The 18,659-nt window shown below is 39.1% G+C and overlaps 1 protein-coding gene and 1 long non-coding RNA gene across 2 annotated transcripts in view; one reads left to right on the forward strand and one right to left on the reverse strand.

Moving 5' to 3' along the window:
* Positions 1-370: 370 nt before the first annotated feature.
* LOC144381741 (uncharacterized) lies at positions 371-1,279 on the reverse strand. Its single transcript, XR_013447523.1, has 2 exons — positions 1,158-1,279; positions 371-653 (listed from the first exon to the last, which is right to left on the reverse strand). It is a non-coding gene; the product is annotated as an uncharacterized LOC144381741 (long non-coding RNA).
* A 2,902-nt stretch (positions 1,280-4,181) lies between these two features.
* The window catches only part of LYPLA1 (lysophospholipase 1), a 30,607-nt gene continuing 16,129 nt past the window's right edge, over positions 4,182-18,659 (forward strand). Inside the window, exons 1-2 of the mRNA XM_036068672.2 lie at positions 4,182-4,434; positions 5,488-5,519. Coding sequence (XP_035924565.1) covers positions 4,366-4,434; positions 5,488-5,519 — 101 coding nt within the window. The 5' untranslated portion in view covers positions 4,182-4,365. The remainder of the gene's footprint in view (positions 4,435-5,487; positions 5,520-18,659) is intronic.

The raw sequence follows: 18,659 nt of genomic DNA on the forward strand, positions 1-18,659 counted from the left end.
TAAAACTGCTGAAAGAAACAATACATGGTATCTTAATGTGTTTTTTAAACTTTGTGTGAAGTTTTATTTTTTGTTTGTAGTTTGTTCTTTAAAAATTCAACATTGTTTTTGAAATCTGCTCATGTTGCTGTATTTACCTATCATTCATACATTTTCACCTCTGTATAACATTTCATCGTATGAATATAATAGTATATTCATCTATTTTCCTGTCAATGAGTGTTTAGGTAACTATTGGTTTTTCACTTTATGAAGTGATGCTTTTAATATTCCTATATGTCTCCCTGTGCACATATATGTGAGGTCTCCAAGGTATGCCCGGAAGTAGTTTTGGGTCATACCTACTGTTAACCTTAAAAATAAAAACTGGTTATTTTACCAGCAAAAGATGGATTTATTCAGGAATAAAAGAGAATTATAATCTGGGAAAAATAAGCAATGGCAAAACCATAGGCAAGTCTGGGGAACAAAGGAGAGGTACCTTTTTTTAAGGAGAAAAGGGGTAAGTTGGGAAGGTTGCTATAAACTGAAAGTCCATTGGAGTAAATTGGGAATTTGATTTCCGGGGACTTCTTGTTGTCTGAGCTGTTGTGTGGGCGGGGCAGGAAGGTAAAGAAAGTGGCTCTTCCATAGGCTGGGATAGGAGTATCCACCTGCAAGATGAAGTTCTGGTAAGTTCACATCTGTCTCTTCCTATTGGGTCTGCAACTGACTAGGAGTGGTAGCGCAGAGCTTCCCCTGCCAAAACCTACCCATTCCATTTTAGTGAGGTTTCGTGTTACCAGTTTTCACACTACACACATCTGCAGCTTCACTAGATCTTTCCAAATTGTTCTGCAGTTTCATTCAAGTTTGTACTTTCATTAGCAATGAACAAAGTTGAACCATGTTCTGTTCTTTCTAACATCACTGGTCTAAAGTAGTAAATTGTTTTAATTTGCATTTCTTTAATGATTAGAAAAGTTGGGCACTTCCCTGCGTTAGTCATTTGGATTTCCTCTTCTGGATATTGCCTACAATTTGGTGGGAAGAATAAGAGGAATAATGGAGGAGCCATCTGAATTTTCTCTCAAATGTAGTCAGTTATTCTGATATCATTTGCTGAAAAACTGTCATTTTTCTACTGATTTGAAATGTCACCCTTAACATATACTTACTTCTCCTGTGTGTTTCGGTTTTTTTCTTGGATTTTAATTCTGTTGTAGAAATAAATCTGAGCAGGGCACCTGGGTAGCTCAGTCAGTTAAGCAGGTAAGCATCTGCCTTTGGCTCCAATCATGATCTCAGGGTCCTTGGATTGAGCCCCACGTTGGGCTCCCTACTCAGTGGGGAGTTTGCTTTTCCCTCTCCTGCTTCCCCTGCTTGTGCTCTTTCTGTCAAATAAATAAATAAAATCTTAAAAAAAAGAAAGGAAGAAATCCCAGCAAGTAAGGGAATGTAAATGATCCAATCTATTCGTTCCTTCTTATATTGGTAATTTACTACTATAACTTCTAGATGATGTTGATGGGGGGATAAACTTTTTCTCTATACTCTTAGGTTCAATAACTGAAGCCTTTTAAGTTGAATTGACAAAAGACAGATTAACAGGAGAAGAAGGCTTATTTCATATGTATATGTGGGGGGGGGCCTCACAGAAACTATGAGAAAACTCTAAAGAGTTGGAACACCTGGCTGGCTCAGTCAATGGAACATGCAACTCTTGATCTTGGGGTCATTGAGAGCGAGCCCCACATTGGTCTTAGAAATCACTTAAGGAAAAAACAAAACAAAACTCTGAAGAGGCAGTCAGACAAGGAGGCTTATGTACAATCTAAAGAAAGGGAAATAAATTTGTGGAGAAATAACAAGACAAAGGAAAAGGGTTTTGAGCTTCTAGGTGTAGTAAATTGGGAAATGTAAACTTGTGGGGGAACTAATAGAAGGTAAAACTTATTTTGCAAAGTTTGTGAAATTCCACTTTGGTTCCAACTTTCTTCTTTGTGGCCATAAAACTCCCCCAGAAGAGATTTATGGCAGTCTTTCTTTCGTTCTTTCTTTCTTTCTTCCTTCCTTCCTTCCTTTTTTTTTTTTTTGGAAAATTTTATTTATTTAGAGCAAGAGAGCATACACATGCCAGTGTGAGCCGGGGGAGGGGCTGAGGAAGAGAGGGAATCTCAAGCAGCAGACTGTGTGCTGAGCATGGAGCCCAAGACAGGGCTCAATCTCATGACCCTGATATCCTGACCTGTGCTGAAACCAAGAGTCAAACACTGAATCAATTGAGCCACCCAGGTACCTCAGCTGTCCTCATTTCTTAGAAGTTTCTGTTCTTAGATAAAGGAAACTCCTAGAGGGCTTCTTTCTTCCTCTATTGATTCTCAGTGGCCTTAACACAAAATAATCATATGACCAAATGGCATAATTTGAGGTGGTATATTCTGATCCCCTTCAATGTCATACATTTGGTAGGGCTGGTACCTTCAATTACTGTATTTCTTTTTTAATATTCCTGGATTTTCCTGCATGTCTATTCTCCCATGTTTATGAATTTTAGACTAATTTTATAAAATTAGGAAATTTGAGTTATTAAAAAATAATTATTACAGTGTAAGTTATTGGGATTTTAATTGGGAGTACATTGTATTGGTAGTAATTCTGAGCAAATTAATAAACTTATAATAGTGCATCTTCCTATCCACTTACTTGAATTTTTTGTATGTTGGTGGCTTCATGCTTTGCTGATATAGTTGATATATTCTTGCTAAGTTTTGCCTGAATATATTTTTTAAAACTTCTACTGTAAATATTTTTTTCCATTACTTATTCTAACCAGCTATTTGTAGCTAGAAAAACTATTCATTTTTGTATATTGATTTAGTAATTAGCTATATTATAGCCTAATTTTCTTGTAATTTTTAAATAGCTTTTGTTAAATTTTCCCTTTGTGTAACTGATGTGGGAAACAAAGGCAAAGAAAACAATTAAATTTCCTTACTGCCTACAGCCCATTGACAAGTCCTGGAAACAGGTATAGTGACTTTCCTCTGGGAGTTCAGCTGCCTCCATGTTAAAATTTTAGCTTAACATTACCCAACCCCCCAGGATCCTGTAAGTCTACTTTAACATATAAAAATTCCTTTGGAAACTTCGTTCATCTCTATGCCCCTTGATACATGTTAGCAATCATCTCCCAAGCATATGACCCACTGATATACATCTGAAGGGTCTCATGACTAGGGTTTTACTATACAGTAATAAATGACATTTTCCTAACAAATGATACATACTAGGGAATATGTCACGTTCACAGTAAGAACCACAGATAGTTTTTCTCTATTTATATCACAACCAAATACTTAAAAGCCTGACATAAGCACGTGTACTCCAACGTGAAATGAGTCACATTACCATTTTCAATAAATCAGCATCAACTTAACATTTCTGAATTCTCAGCACTCAAAACCACGATGTCATAAAAAACAGTACGAATAAGATTCCCCAATCCTTCAGCATTCTGGTGATCATGTGAATTAAAGTGGAGTGGGTTTTTTAAAGCCTTTTGTTCACCAACTTCCTTCCCTATCTTAGACTACTCCCTAAATATCGTATACATCCTTTAAGTTTCTCCACTGAATTGTGACCTTCTGAAGGTCAGGGCATTTTGCCTTTAAGTGTTTCAGTCCCTTATCCCCTCCCAGATCCTACCAAGCGTTTGATATGCTTTGAGCTCCCCTCAAACCCATGACACGAAAGAGGCCCGTCCAGTCTCGTGCTTAAATCAGTACAGTGTCAATATCCGTCAGTCATAATTGTGGATCCTCGATGCAACTGTCTTCCTTTCCCGCTGAGGTTTAAAGGAGGAGGGGAATCAACCCCCAAACTACACACTGGCATAGCCCCGAATGGAAATAAGGCAAAACCTTACGAACGAGTACACTCCGGCCTTAGGAAATAAAGGAGTATCTGGGGCTGGATACTACTGGCTTTGGGGATAATTCTTTTCACTACGGGGCCCCGAGGCCGGCAGCGTGGTGCCTGGAGCCTTCCCTAGGGTGGCCATCCGCACAGAGCACGCGCGGGCCACGGGTTACGAGGCACGAGAAGGTCAGCTCCGTTCGCTTCTCGGTCGCAGCCAATTGGGCGTAGCTGGGCATTGTGACACGCCGAGGGAAAGAGCGGCGGGGGAGGGGCAGGCTGACAGGACCCTCTGAGCGCCCGGGCGCGGAGCCGGCGCAGGGCGGCGCGGCGCCTCTTTGGCGCGCACGCGCCTCAGCGCGCGCCCGGAGGGGCGGGCCGGGACTTGGCGCTCGCACGCCCTTGGGCAGCGGCCGGGCGCCCGTTGTCCGCTTTGCTTCCGACGCGCGCAGTCAGTGGAGCTGGTGTATGTGCGGCAATAACATGTCTGCCCCGCTTCCCGCCACCGTGCCCGCCGTCCGGAAAGCCACCGCTGCGGTGAGTGGCGGCGGCCAGGGTCCGGAGGGGCCCGCTCGGCCCGCTGCAGGCTACCGCCTCTGGCGCGGGGTTGGCATCGCAGGCCGGTAGGCGACCGGTGGGTGGGGGCCCTCTGCCCTGCCCGGTGTGGAGGGAGTGGGGTGCGGTGGGGATGGTCGGCTCGGCCCGGGCCCGTATTGCGGCCGGGGTGGAGGATCCGCGTCCCACTCCCCGCCCCCCAAGCAGCCCCCGAACCCGAGTCCTCTGCATTGCGGAGCGAGTGCGGCCCGCGGGACCCCCGGACCTTCCCCACCCCCCTCCCCCGGTCCCAGCGTGGAGGCGTTGGCGTTAGTGGAGAGGCGCCCTAACACGAGGTGACTCTATAGCATGTTTCTGTCGCGTTTGTAGATGAGAGAATCATTTTCTTACCTTGCATTCTTGTTCTAAATTAAAGAAGTTGGAAGATTGCGTGTCTCACAAAATCAGAGGTTTTTTTTTTTTTTTTTAAGGAAACTTGTGTATGAGGATCTCAAACTTATTTTTATCCCCCCCCCCCCCCGCTCCTTTTTGCGATGGAAAAATTTACAGCATTTGTGAGAGATTTTCATGGTTTGACTCGAAAGAGACAAACTCTTTTTCTTAGAATGTGGTTGGTGATCATTTGCACTTCAGAATGTCTAACTGGTGGGCGCCTGGGTGGCTCAGTTGGTTAGGCGACTACCTTCGGCTCAGGTCATGATCTCGGGATCTGCTTCTCCCTCTGACCCTCCTCCCTCTCATGCTCTCTGTCTCTCATTCTCTCTCTCTCAAATAAATAAATAAAATCTTAAAAAAAAAAAAAAGAATGTCTAACTGGGACCTCCTTAAGTGCTAAAACGGCACATTAATTATCTTAGGAACTCAAGGAGAGAAGTTAAGGATTTTTGTCATTTAAGAGGTCTGGAGAGATTAATTAACTTGCTGAGGGCAGTATTCTGTAATTCTGGCATCCACCTTAACCAAAGCTTCAGTGTATAACAATTCTGTGTGGGTTTATTTTGGCATTGCTTATTAATTTTTCCTCTTCTCTTATAGGTGATTTTCCTTCATGGATTGGGAGATACAGGGTAGGTACCCTTATTAGTAACAGTAATGAAATGGGGTTATGCAACTCTATACCATGAAATGTTTATTTAAGAACTCTAGGAATGTGTAAAAGAAGATTGGTAGTCCTAATTACAGTCCAGGAATAGGGTACAACCTTTTCATTTTTGAAAACTCCCAGAATTTTTCTCTCATCATCTTAAATTTCTCATTTTCAACTCATGTTTCTGGAACATGTTAAAATTGCAAACTCCTTGAGTTGCTGTGGGTATTAGATGCCAGAGATGGGTGGAATGTTGCACACAGAGACAGTTTGCAATTGAGAGCTCTCTACAGCAGTTAAAATTTCAGGGCAGGTTGAGAAGTAGTTCATTTTGATAAGGAAGTAATAGTAATGTGAGGTATACAGCGTTCTGATTGAGTACTTCGATATTCCCTTAGAAGAAAAAATCAGTTGAAGTGCAGGGGAGGCCACTCGAAGATTTATTTGGAGTCTGATCAAACAAATTTTGTTGTGCTAACTTTAGATAATATGACTTATCTTTCCCTTAGGCTTTTTCTCTGTTGAGATGTTTTCTTTTTAATTTAAAGCCGTAATTATCAGAGCGCCTAGCTGGTGAGCTCAGTCCGTAGAGTGTATAGCTCTTGATCTCAGGGTTGTGAGTTCAAGCCCCACATTGGGTATGGAGCAGTAACAAGCAGTGATTTTCTATTTGAAACTTGGGCAAAAGTGTTGTTACAAAATTACAGAACTGGAGGAAAACTGCGGATAAATAAATTTTGATAAAGTAGCCAAAAAACTATTAAATCTTCTTTACAAGGAGGCATTGGGCTAGATTGTTAAAAGTGATTCCTAATATTCTTTAATGTCTAAGTAGAAGTATATGACATACCTTGTATGGAGTTAGGGAAAAGGTTGCAGGACTCTTTTGGCAATCAGGTACTCCTGTGAAAATAACAGACCTGGGGCGTCTGGGTGGCTCAGTTGGTTAAGCGTCTGCCTTTGGCTCAGGTCATGATCTCGGGATCTTGGGATTGAGTCCCGCATCGGGCTCTCTGCTCTGCAGAGAGCCTGCTTCTCCCTCTCCCCCTGCTGCTCCCGCTGCTCTTCTCTCTCTCTGTCAAATAAATAAATAAAATCCTGAAAAAAAAAAATGACAGACCTATTTCACTATTTATTTAACTAAAAAGAGACTTAGCAAAGCTCTCTTTTGCAACCAAGCCCTTCTTAATGCTGAGAGTTAGGGAGGAACTTGCTACCCTGTAACTTTCCCATCAAGGAGATCCAGGCCTGAATAATCAGTCTAGGAGAAGCAAGCTTCAGTGTAGGAAGGTTCTTTCTGGACCCCAAATTAGCCAGATTCCATGGACTGAAATTGAAGAGTGAACGTGATGAAGGAAATGAACAATGTGAGATTAAAAATACCAAGAGCATCCATGGCTTCTTGACTAAGAATTAAGTTTATATAAAAAATTAAAGGTGTCCAATTCTAAAAATACTTTGTGAGATAGTACTAAAGAAAAGCTGACTCGGGGTTCCTGGGTCGCTCAGTTGGTTGAGCATCTGAATCTTGATTTCCACCTCAGGTCATGATCTCAGGCTGGTGAGATGGAGCCCTGCATTGGGCTCCACACTGGGCATGGAGCCTGCTTAAGATTCTCTCCCTCTCCCTCTGCTCCCCACCCATCTTTCTCTCTTTCTTTCTCTCCCCCTCTCTTTAAAAAAAAAAAAAAAAAAAAAAGGCAAGAAAAAAAGAAAAGCTGATTCTAAATTTGTTCTGTCAATACATGTTGAAATTCAGAACCAATCCGACAAGTGGCAATTTTATGTTTATATTTGTCAGGTTAACTTGGAGGATGATGGGGATTAAGTGATTCAGTTTGTTGCTATTAAAATGGACAGCTTTTGCCGTTTTTTTGGTTAAGGTTCTTTTTTGTAGAACTAGCCAGGGTGTACTGTCTGGTAACTTAGGTCTTGAGGTCTGTGTCTTAGATTCCTCATGAAAAAAGTGGTGGCCAAATAAAATTGAGAGACCTGTATAATTCTATATTATCAATTCTAATATGTAATTTTCCTCATATTTTTATGTTTCTGAGATTGGTACTCATTTTACTACATGTATGTTTATTGTGGTGGTGATTTTTTTTTCCTTAACCTATTTTTTCAGTGGTTCCCCTCATATTATGTCTTAGTGTCTAGGAAATATGATATGGCATATTCTCCTCTTCAAAAATTTACAGCATATGCACTAGCATGTTTAAAGTTCTGAAAAGTTCTATTGTAAAGAAACATGACAACCAGAGTGTTCCTAATAACATGTATAATAAGCTATGAAACTAATATTCAAATAAGCATATTTTAGACTATACTGTATGGCATGAGATCACAGTTTTCCTTCTAAACTAAAACTGGCTTTTGTTAGGATTATGAAAATGTTATATTTGTATTGTAAAAAAATTCAAACTGTGAATATGAGAATGATAATTAGTTGAAATCCTAGGACCCAGAGATACTTGTTTTTGATAGCATTTTAAAAAATTTTATTTTGAAATATTTTCAAATTTATGGAAGAGTTGCAAGAATAGAGATTCCTCAATACCTTTTACCCAGATCCACTAATCTCTTTGTTTATTGAATATGTTACTATGTTTGCTGAAATCCTTGAGAGTAAATTGCAGTTACCTTGATTTTTCATTACCACACTTTAGCGTGCATTGACATTTTTGCAGAGGTTAAGCTAGTCCCTAAGTTTAGGTTTGTTTGCCATTTCCTCATGATTAGATTCATTAGATTAGTTTATGCATTTTTGGTACAAATACCGTATAGGCTATTTGTCCTGTTCAGGGCATCATGTCATCAGACAGATGATAGCCTTTGTCCCATTATTGTTGCTAACTTGAATCACTTGATTAAGGTGGTATTTTCCAGGTTTCTCTACTGCAGTTTTTCTCCCTTTGTGGTTAAAAAGCAAGTTGTAGGGAGATAACTTTGAGACTTTGCAAATTGTATGTTAAACTTTTACCCGGTATTTTCAGCATCCATTGATGATTCTTGCTTGACTCAATTGTTAATATGATGTGATTTTCTAAGTCTGTCACACTTTATTAGTTTGCCCCTCCCCACTTAATACAGACTATAGATTTATGGAATGGGTTATATTCCATCATTGTTACTGTGTTTTAAAATTTTTAACTTTTTCTTTTAAAATAACTTCAAATTTGCATAAATATTGCAGAAATAGTATTTAGATCTCCTCATACCCTTTCCTATTACCCAGATGTGAAACATTTGGGCATATTGTAGAAATATTGCCTCATTACTCCATAAAATTTTATTTTATTTTACTTATTTTTTTTTTTAAGATTTTATTTATTTATTCATGAGAGACAGAGAGAGAGGCAGAGGGAGAAGCAGGCTCCCAAGGAGCAGGGAGCCCGATGCGGGACTCGATCCCAGAACCCTGGGATCATGACCTGAGCCGAAGGCAGACGCTTAACCATCTGAGCCACCCAGGCGCCCACTCCATAAAATTTTAGTGTGTGTTTTGTAAGCACAAGGACATTCCCCCATGACCACTGTCGTCAGATTTCTTGGTTCTGTCACATTTTCTTGGTTTGACCCAATCATGTCCTTTATGGGCCCAGGATCCAAACCAGGATCACACGTTGCATTTAGTTATCTTTCGTGGCCTTAGTCTCCTTCAGTCTAGAGCAGTCTTTCCTTGTCTTTAATGACCTTGAGACTTTTTGAGAATACAGGCCAATTACTTTGTAGACTTTCCCTCAGTTTGGGTTTGTGTGATGTCTCCTTCTGACTTAAGCCTTTTTGACAGGAATATCACAGGGATGTTGCCATGTTCCTCTCAGAGGATTGTATCAGGTGCACACTATGTTGATTTTTGTTCCTTTACTGGTGATGTTACATTTTTTCACCTGGTTAAGATGGTGTTTGCCCCAGGGGCGTCTGGGTGGCTCAGTTGGTTAAGCAACTGCCTTCGGCTCAGGTCATGATCCTGGAGTCCCGGGATCGAGTCCCGCATCGGACTCCCTGCTCAGCGGGGAGTCTGCTTCTCCCTCTGATCCTCCCCCTCTCATGCTCTCTGTCTCCCATTCTCTCTCTCAGATAAATAAATAAAAAATCTTTAAAAAAAAAAAAAAAAGATGGTGTTTGCCCTGTTTCTCCCCAGTAAAATAAATAAGGGTATTTACTTAAAAATATTTTGTGGGGAGATGCTTTGATATTATGAAAACATGTTTCTCACCAAATTTTCACCCATAGATTTAGCGTCCATTAATTATTTTTATCTATATCTATTATTGTGATAGTTCCAGATAATCTTTTTAAAAAATCCTTCATTCTAGATTTATTCATTGGCCACTCTCCCTTCTCCCTTATTTATTATGTATGTATGTATTCATTTATTCATTTTAAAGTGTCAAATCAGGACAGACTCTTGGATTGCTCTTTTACTCTGAGGGTTACAAATTGTTAAATCTGTCATATTTTTGATGGTCACATCATCCTACACTTGGCTATCAGAAGCCCCTCCAAGCTGCTCTTATGTCTTTGAGACATGCCCCATCATTCCTTGAGCACTTTCTTGCTTTCTGATGCAGTGAGATCTTTTCCGGATCATCTTAGGTTTTTTCTGCTTCAGTCCTGGGACTCAGCCTTTTTTTTTTTCAAGAGCCCTGGTTCCTTTTAGTAGAGAATATTTAGGAACCAAGATCTGAGTGCTTTATGTGCTTATTGCTAGAATCATTACTTCTAGATCCTTTCAGTGGACAGAGCCGGGAGTGTAGCTACATTAACATACATGTGTAGATACACATCTATATCAATTTTGATATCTACCTATATTAAAATTAGGAGGTATATACTGATTCCTCCAGTTCCACTCAGCACCAGTGGGTTTATTCTAGCTTTCCCCCTTTCTGTATTTGTAATTCTATCAGAAACCTGGCTTCTGTTCTGGCAGTTCTGGCCAGTAGTGCACTTTGGCATTGCCCCCCAACTTACCCCCCTCCCAGCTGAATGTGACACCTGAACGCTCAGTTCCAGTTAAGGGGAGCGGGAAGGAGAAAAGGCGAGGTGGAAAGGTTGGCCCTCTTCATGTAAACTTACCCTTCCCTTCATATATTCCAGGAGTTACTGGTCTGTGTTACCAATCTATGTGAGATTTTTCTAGGCTGTGGAGATTGTAAAGCTTAGAAGAGAAAGGTTCATAAGAAAAAAAAAAAAAAGACTAAAAAACACCAAAAGTTTCAAAGACAGAAACTGGTTAAGTAGATTAAACCTTACTGAGAGGGGTGCCTGGGTGGCTCAGTCGTTAAGCGTCTGCCTTCAGCTCAGGTTATGATCCCAGGGTCCTGGGATCGAGCCCTGCATCGGGCTCCCTGCTCCGCAGGAAGCCTGCTTCTCCCTCTCCCACTCCCCCTACTTGTGTTCCCTCTCTCGCTGTGTCTTTCTCTGTCAAATAAATAAATAAAATCTTTTTAAAAAAAATAAAGAAAAAAACCTTAATGAGAGATCAAATAAAGAGAGGATTGAAAATAATATTGAATTGGCAACATGGGTATATTTTATGACTGTTCATTTGCAAGTCCTTCTATAATCAAGAACTAAGAATTATAGGATGTGATTTGGGGATCATTTAGGTATAAGGACTAGGGAACTGTTCAACTAGTTTAGGCAAAAAGCGGTATTTGTGGAAGGATACAAGGATAGCTCTCTTGTATATAAACTCCATGAAGGAAAAGATTTTTTTTTTTAAATTTTCTTCATATATAATTCACATGCTATAAAATTGACCTGAGAACACAGATATTTTCTATTTAACTTAATACTGCATCCCCAGGACTTGGACAGTACTGGATATGTAGAACAACTAAGTATCTGTTGAGTAAATAAATGAATGAATGAGGAATTCATGGGGAAAACATATAATGGGAATTAGTCACCAAGTATATTAGTTTCCTAGGGCTGCCATAGTAAAAAAAAACATAAACTAGATGGCTTCAAGCAACAGAAATTTATTCTCACAGTTAAATAGGCTAGCAGTCCAAAATCAAGGTGTCAGAAAGACTATATGCACTCCCTCCAAAGGCTCTAGGGGAGAATCCTTTGCCTCTTCCAGGTTTAATGGCTCCTGGCATTCCTCGGCTTGTGGCAATATACTTCCAATCTCTGCCTCCCTCTTCAAATGAAGAAATTTTGCCATTTATCTGGGTTCTCTCATTTCTTTTCTTTTTTTTTTTTCTCTCATTTCTAATAAGGACACCAATTACTAGATTTAGGAGCCATCCTAATCCTAGCAAATCTCATCTTAATCCTTAAAGATTACATCTGCAAAGAGCCTCTTTCCAAATAAGATCACATTCTGAGGTTCCAGGTGGACATGAATCTTGTGGGGACTATCTAATCAACTACACCAAAGCTATTCTCTCTGCCTTTTGTGCCTTTGTGGTCTCTCACTTTTCCTTCTTTCTATATATTTGCAGTTTTCTCTGCTGACACAAAAACTTTCCTTATCACCCAAAAATGGACCACCCCAGCTCTGACGTTATATCACCCCTAGTTCTGGTGTTCATTTAAGAATTTGACCCATCTTCAGGGCGCCTGGGTGGCCCAGTTGGTTAAGCGACTGCCTTCGGCTCAGGTCATGATCCTGGAGTCCCAGGATCAAGTCCCGCATCGGGCTCCCTGCTCAGCAGGGAGTCTGCTTCTCCCTCTGACCCTCCCCCTTCTCATGCTCTCTCTCTATCTCATTCTCTCTCAAATAAATAAATAAAATCTTTAAAAAAAAAAAAAAAGAATCTGACCCATCTTGGATGCCTGTGTGGCTCAGTTGTTAAGGGTCCTTCTTCTGCTCAGGTCATGATCCCAGGGTCCTGGGATTGAGTCCTGTATTGGGCTCCCTGCTCTGCAGGGAGTCTGCTTCTCCTTCTGCCCCTCCTCCCCCTCGTTCTCTCAATCTCTCTCTCTCTCTCTCTCTCAAATAAATAATCTTAAAAAAAAAAAAAAAAGAATCTTACCTATCTTGGGTCATTTTGCTCTTAGCCAGGTAGTTGGTAAGACTCATTAGGACAGGTAGGGGAGATTCCATGACAGTGATATGCTACTGGGACACAGATGGTGATGAGTTGTGTTTCTTGTGGAATCTTTGAGTTTTTAGTTCCACAGCATATTACTTTGGAGTAGTGAACATAATGAAAATAGACTTTAGTTACTTTGTAGTCTTTTTCTAAAAGCACAACTGAGAAGTAAAATAGAGTGGATTTGTAGTATTTTTGGGGATATGCCTTGAAATTCACTTTTTGAACCCATAAAACCTTTGTGTGTGTGTGTGTGTGTCTGTTTCGTTTTCTTTTTCTGTTTCTTATAATTAAGTGAAATATATTCTCATTGATGTAGGTTTCTGAACATTAGATTCCTTTTACTGAAGCTTTGTGTAGACTTCTTAAATCTTGAGGTTTCCACTGACTTTGACAATTATCAAAAGGACAAGTTGGCCATATTTTGTATAATTCAGTTATAGTCAAAGATTTTTATAATCTGTGGGGAGCTTTGAAATCATCCAGTACGACCAGCACAAATTATGGATGGGAAAACTGCGGACTGGAAAGACATTGATTCTCATACTGTAGCATGCAAAAAAGTCACCTGGAAGGCTTGATTATTGGTCCCCACCACCAGAGTTTCTGATTCAGTGGGTCTGGGATGGGGCCCAGGAATTTGCATTTCTAACAAGTTCCCAGATGATACTACTGGTCCAGGGGCCACACTTTTAAAAGCCACTAGACTGAACTGTCTTGAGACCATACTTCTAGATAAAGGCACAGTTGGGACTAGAACTCAAGATTCCTATTCCTTTTTCTTATATAAGAGTTCTTAGTATTTTTTTGTAGAAGAGTAGTTGGCAAACAGTAGGCAGGAGTTCAATTCTGGCCTGCCACTTTTTAGAAACTTATATAATGTTATTTATTGATATATAATTCACATCCATAAAGGTCAACCCTTTTAAAGTGAACAATTCCATAGTTTTTAGTATATTTACAAAGTTGTGGAACCATCACTACTTGTTAATTCCAGAATATTTCAACATCCCAAAAAGAAATGGCATACCCGTTAGCAGATACTCCTCGTTCCCTTCACAGGCAACCACTAATCTCCTTTCAGTTTCTATGGATTTGCCTGTTCTGGGTATTTCATATAAATGGAATCAGATGATATATGCTCTTTTCTGTCTAAATTCTTTCACATAGCATGTTTCTCAGGTTCATTCATGTTGTAATGTGTACCAGTACTTTATTACTTTTATTGCCAAATAATATTCTGTGGAGGGATATCCATATATTGATCTTATGGATATACCATGTTTCTTTAATTCATCAGTTGATGAACATTTGAATTGTTTCCACTTTTTGACTGTTAGGAGTAGTGCTACTCTGAACATCCTTTTGCAAGATTTTACATAAACATAGGCTTTCAGTTCACTTGAGTAGTTGCTGAGTCAGTGGTAACTGTTTAAACCTTTGAGGAACTCCCAGACTGTTGTCCCCCGTGGCCGTATGTAGAAATTTTACATTTCTACCAACAGTGTATGAGGGTTCTGATTTCTCCAAATTCTCACCAATATTTGTTATTATCTTTCTTTTTGAAGAAAATGATTGACTATCTAATGACTAATCATGTTGATCATCTTTTCATGTGCTTATTAGTGATTTATATATCTTCATTAGAGAAATATCTGTTCAATACCTTTGCCCATTTTTATTTTATTTTATTTTTTTTAAAGATTTTGTTTATTTATTTGACAGAGCGAGAGAAGGGAGCACAAGCAGGGGGAGTGGGAGAGGGAGAAGCAGGCTCCCCACTAAGCAAGGAGCTCGACACGGGGCTCTATCCCAGGACTCTGGGATCATGACCTGAGCCAAAGGCAGAAGCTTAACCATCTGAGCCACCCAGACACCCCAAAGCACAACAGTTTTTAATCCTGATGAGTTCCAGTTTATCTTTTTTTCTTTAGTTGCTTGTGCTTTTGGTGTTATTATCTAAGAAATCATTCCATATCATTGGTACCAAGCTTCCCCAGTTGTTAATCTTTTACTACATTGTGTATTTGTGCATGCACTCAAGGTCTTTGTCTGTCTCCATAAGTGTATGTATATACATATACTCATTACCTAGTGATCAAAGTCTTTTTTTTTTTTAATTCTTTGACATCAGCCCGAAGCATGATCTTCCATCATCTCTAAATACTCTGGTGTTTCCCATACATGAGGATACTGTACATGACCAGCATACAACACTCCAAAGTAGGAAATCAGCATTGATCCAACACTACCATCCAGTCCAAAGAATCCATTCAAATTTTGCCAGCTTTCCCAATTATGTGTTTCCTTCCTGATCCAAGATCCTTTCTAGTAATTTGTGTTTCATTATGAAATAGTTTATTAGCCTCTCATATCCTTTATATTTTTAAAATGTGGAGCTTTACCTCTGTACATTCTGTAGAATGACTGTCAGCTTAGGTTTAATGTCTCCTCATGACTGGACTCAGGTCATTTATTCCTTTTTAATTCTTTTGGTGATAGTTTCATTGGGATATAATTTGATTACCACACAATTCACCCATTTGAATTCTGCAGTTAAGTCTTTAATGTATTCACAAAGCTGTGCAACCATTTTTATCCCTCCAAAAGGAAACCCTGTACTCTTTTTTACCCCCAGATCCCCCTTACTCGCAACCCTAGATAATCACTAATCTACTTTCTATCTCTATAGAGTGACCTATCCTGGATATTTCATATAAATGGAATCATATAATATATGGCCTTTTGTAATTGGCTTTCTTTACTTAACATAATGTTGTTAAAGTTCATCCATGTTGTAATATATATTAGTACTTCATTTCTTTTTATTGTTCATCATATTCCTTTGAGTAGAATTGCTGGGGCATATGGTAACTCCATGTTACTAGCAGTATATGAAAATTCTGGTTTCTCCCCATCCTCATGAGCACTTACTGTCCTTTTGATTATAGCCATCCTAGTGGGTGTAAAGTGGTATCTCATTGTGGTTTTATTTGCATTTATGTAATGACTAATAATGTTGAGCATCTTTTCCTGACCACGTTGGCCATTTGTGTATCTTTGGAGAAATGTCTGTTCAGGTCCTTTACCTATTTATTTTTAGGTTGTCTTTTTTGTTTGTGGGTTTTAAGAGTTCTTTATATGTTATGTATACTAGACCCTTATTGAATATGGTTTGCAAATAATTTTCCATTCTGTAGTTTGTCTTTTCACTTTCTTCATAGTGCCCTCTGAAGCATAATAGTTTTTAATTTTGATGATTAAATTTCTTTGTTGTTTGTGCTTTTGGTATCTAAGAAACCATGGCCAAATCCAATATCACAAGATTTTCATATATTTTCTTCTAGGAGTTTTATAGTTTTATCTCTTACATTTAAGTCTTTGCTACATTTTGAGTTAATTTTTGTGTATGGTGTGAGGTAGAAGTCCAACTTCATCCTATTATATCCCAGCTACTTCTGTTGAAAATATTATTGGGGCGCCTGGGTGGCTCAGTTGGTTGGGCGACTGCCTTCGGCTCAGGTCATGATCCTGGAGTCCCGGGATCGAGTCCCGCATCGGGCTTCCTGCTCAGCGGGGAGTCTGCTTCTCCCTCTGACCCTCCTCCCTCTCATATGCTCTCTCTCTCTCTCTCATTCTCGCTCTCTCAAATAAATAAATAAAATCTTAAAAAAAAAAAAAGAAAAAAAATATTATTCCTTCCCCATTGATTTTTTTGGAGGTACCCTTTTCAGAGATAAGTTAATCATAAATGGAGGGTTTATTTTTGTATTTTCAAATCTGTTGATTTGTAGGTCTTTCCTTATTTCAGTACCACTCTGTCTTTATTACTATTGCTTTGTAGTAACTTTCGAAATTGGGAAGTGAGTCCTCCAGCCTTACTCTCTTTTAAGATTGTTTTGACCTCTTCTGGGTCTCTTATATGTCCAACTGAATTTTAGATTTGGTTTGTCAATTTCTGCAAAGCCAGCTGTGATTCTCATAGAGATTGCATTGACTCTATATCAGTTTGGGAGTACTGCCACCTTAAGAATATTAAGTATTGGGCGCCTGGTGGCTCAGTTGATTGAGCAGCCAACTTTTGATTTCTGCTCAGGTTATGATCTCAGGGTTGTGAGATGAGCCCCTTGTTGGGCTCCACACTCAGCAGGGAATCTGCTTGAAGATTCTCTCCCTCTGCCCTTCCCGCCACTTGCGCACACTCTTTTTCTCTAAAATAAATAAATAAATGTTTAAAAAGAAGAATATTAAGTCTTTTGGTCTGTGAACATGGGATGTCCATTTATATAGGTCGTCTTTAATTTCTTTCAACATTTTTGTAGTTTTCCTAATGAAGTCTCATATATATATCTCTCATGTATCTATATACACACACAAGACACACACATGAACTCACATATAAACACACATGTACACATGCAAAGCACATATACAACTCTAGAATAGTGCCTGGCTCACAGCTAGTGTTATATAAGTGTTAAAATTACTTCTCTGTTATTAATTTTTCTATATGTCTTTAACATTTTGGGGAAGGTGGATTAAAATAGAGAAATAATAGAAAATCATTTAATGTTTATTTAATTACTAAAAAAGATTTGTTTAGATGTTTATTTTATTTATTTATTTATTTTTAATTTTATTATGTTAGTCACCATACAATACATCATTAGTTTTTGATGTGGGGATCCACGATCCATTGTTTTCGTATAACACCCGGTGCTCTATGCAGTACGTGCCCTCCTTAATACCCATCACCGGGCTAACCAATCCTCCCTCCCCCCTCCCCCCTAAAACCCTGTTTGTCTCTCAGATTTGTTTATTTTAGAGAGAGAGTGTGCATGTGCGTGTGTGAGTGGGGAAAGGGGCAGAGGGAAAAGAATCTTCAAGCAGACTCCTCACTGAGCACGGAGCCCGTCACAGGGCTTGATCCCACAGCCCATGAGATCATGACCTGAGCCAGAACCAAGAGTCTGATGCTAACTGACTGAGCCACCCAGGTACCACGTTATTTATTTAATTTTAATTAATTTTAAATTTTAAGGTTTTTAAAATATTTAATTATTTTTAAAACTTAAATTGACTCCATGCCCAACATGGGGCTTGAACTCACGACCAGTAGAGGTCACATCCTCTACCAACTGAGCCAGCCAGGCACCCTTTAAGTTACCTTTACTTTATCCTTTAATAGAAGTAACATGTAGGGGATCCTAGGTGGCTCAGTTGGTTAAGCAGCTGACTCTTGATTTCTGCCCAGGTCCTGATCTCAGGGTCGTGGGATCGAGCTCCGTGTTGGCTCTGTGCTGGGCATGGAGTCTGCTTAAGATTCTTTTTCTCCCTCTCCCTCTGCCCCCCCCAAAAAAATAAAAAAATTAAAAAAAAATAACATGTAAAAAGTATCGGTTTTAATGTCAAGTGTAAACAAGCAGGAAACTATGTATGTATAGTATCCCATTTTTGTAAAATCTGTATCTGTTTCTTAAGTGATATACATGAAAAAATTGGGAGGAAATACATCAGAAGATTAACTGCTTATTTCTAGCTTGAAGGATTATCATGATTTTCAGTTTTTCTAGTATTCCATTTTTAACATGTATATGTACATAACACACACAAGTAAAGAATATTAAATAAAGTTATTTTTAGTAGTACAGTAAGCATGTAGTTTATATTTATTTATTAGCATATAGAGTTTAAGATAACTGATCTACTCCTGAGGCAACTTTTATCATTATATGAGAATTCACATTATGTGAATTCTATTATCTGTCTTGCCTACTTTGTTAGGCACGTTGTTGTAAGATTATAAAGAGATAAATATATCTATATTTTGTAAATTGTAAAGCCCTGTGGAGATATATGAAAGAAAACACACTGCTCTTCAGAAATCCGGAGACATCATCTTTATTTGTAGGTAAAGCTTGAGTAGTAGTAGCCTTTGGGTTGTTTCTGCATTGGTAGTGGTGTTTTAATAGCATTGATGGTCCACACTTTTAAGATTTTATAAGGAGTTAACATTTATCATTGCAAGTTTTTTAAAGTTACCATTCTGGTACTAACTTATTGGGATT

The sequence above is a fragment of the Halichoerus grypus genome, chromosome 5, assembly GCF_964656455.1.
Source record: "Halichoerus grypus chromosome 5, mHalGry1.hap1.1, whole genome shotgun sequence".
NCBI classification, from domain to species: Eukaryota; Metazoa; Chordata; class Mammalia; order Carnivora; family Phocidae; genus Halichoerus; species Halichoerus grypus.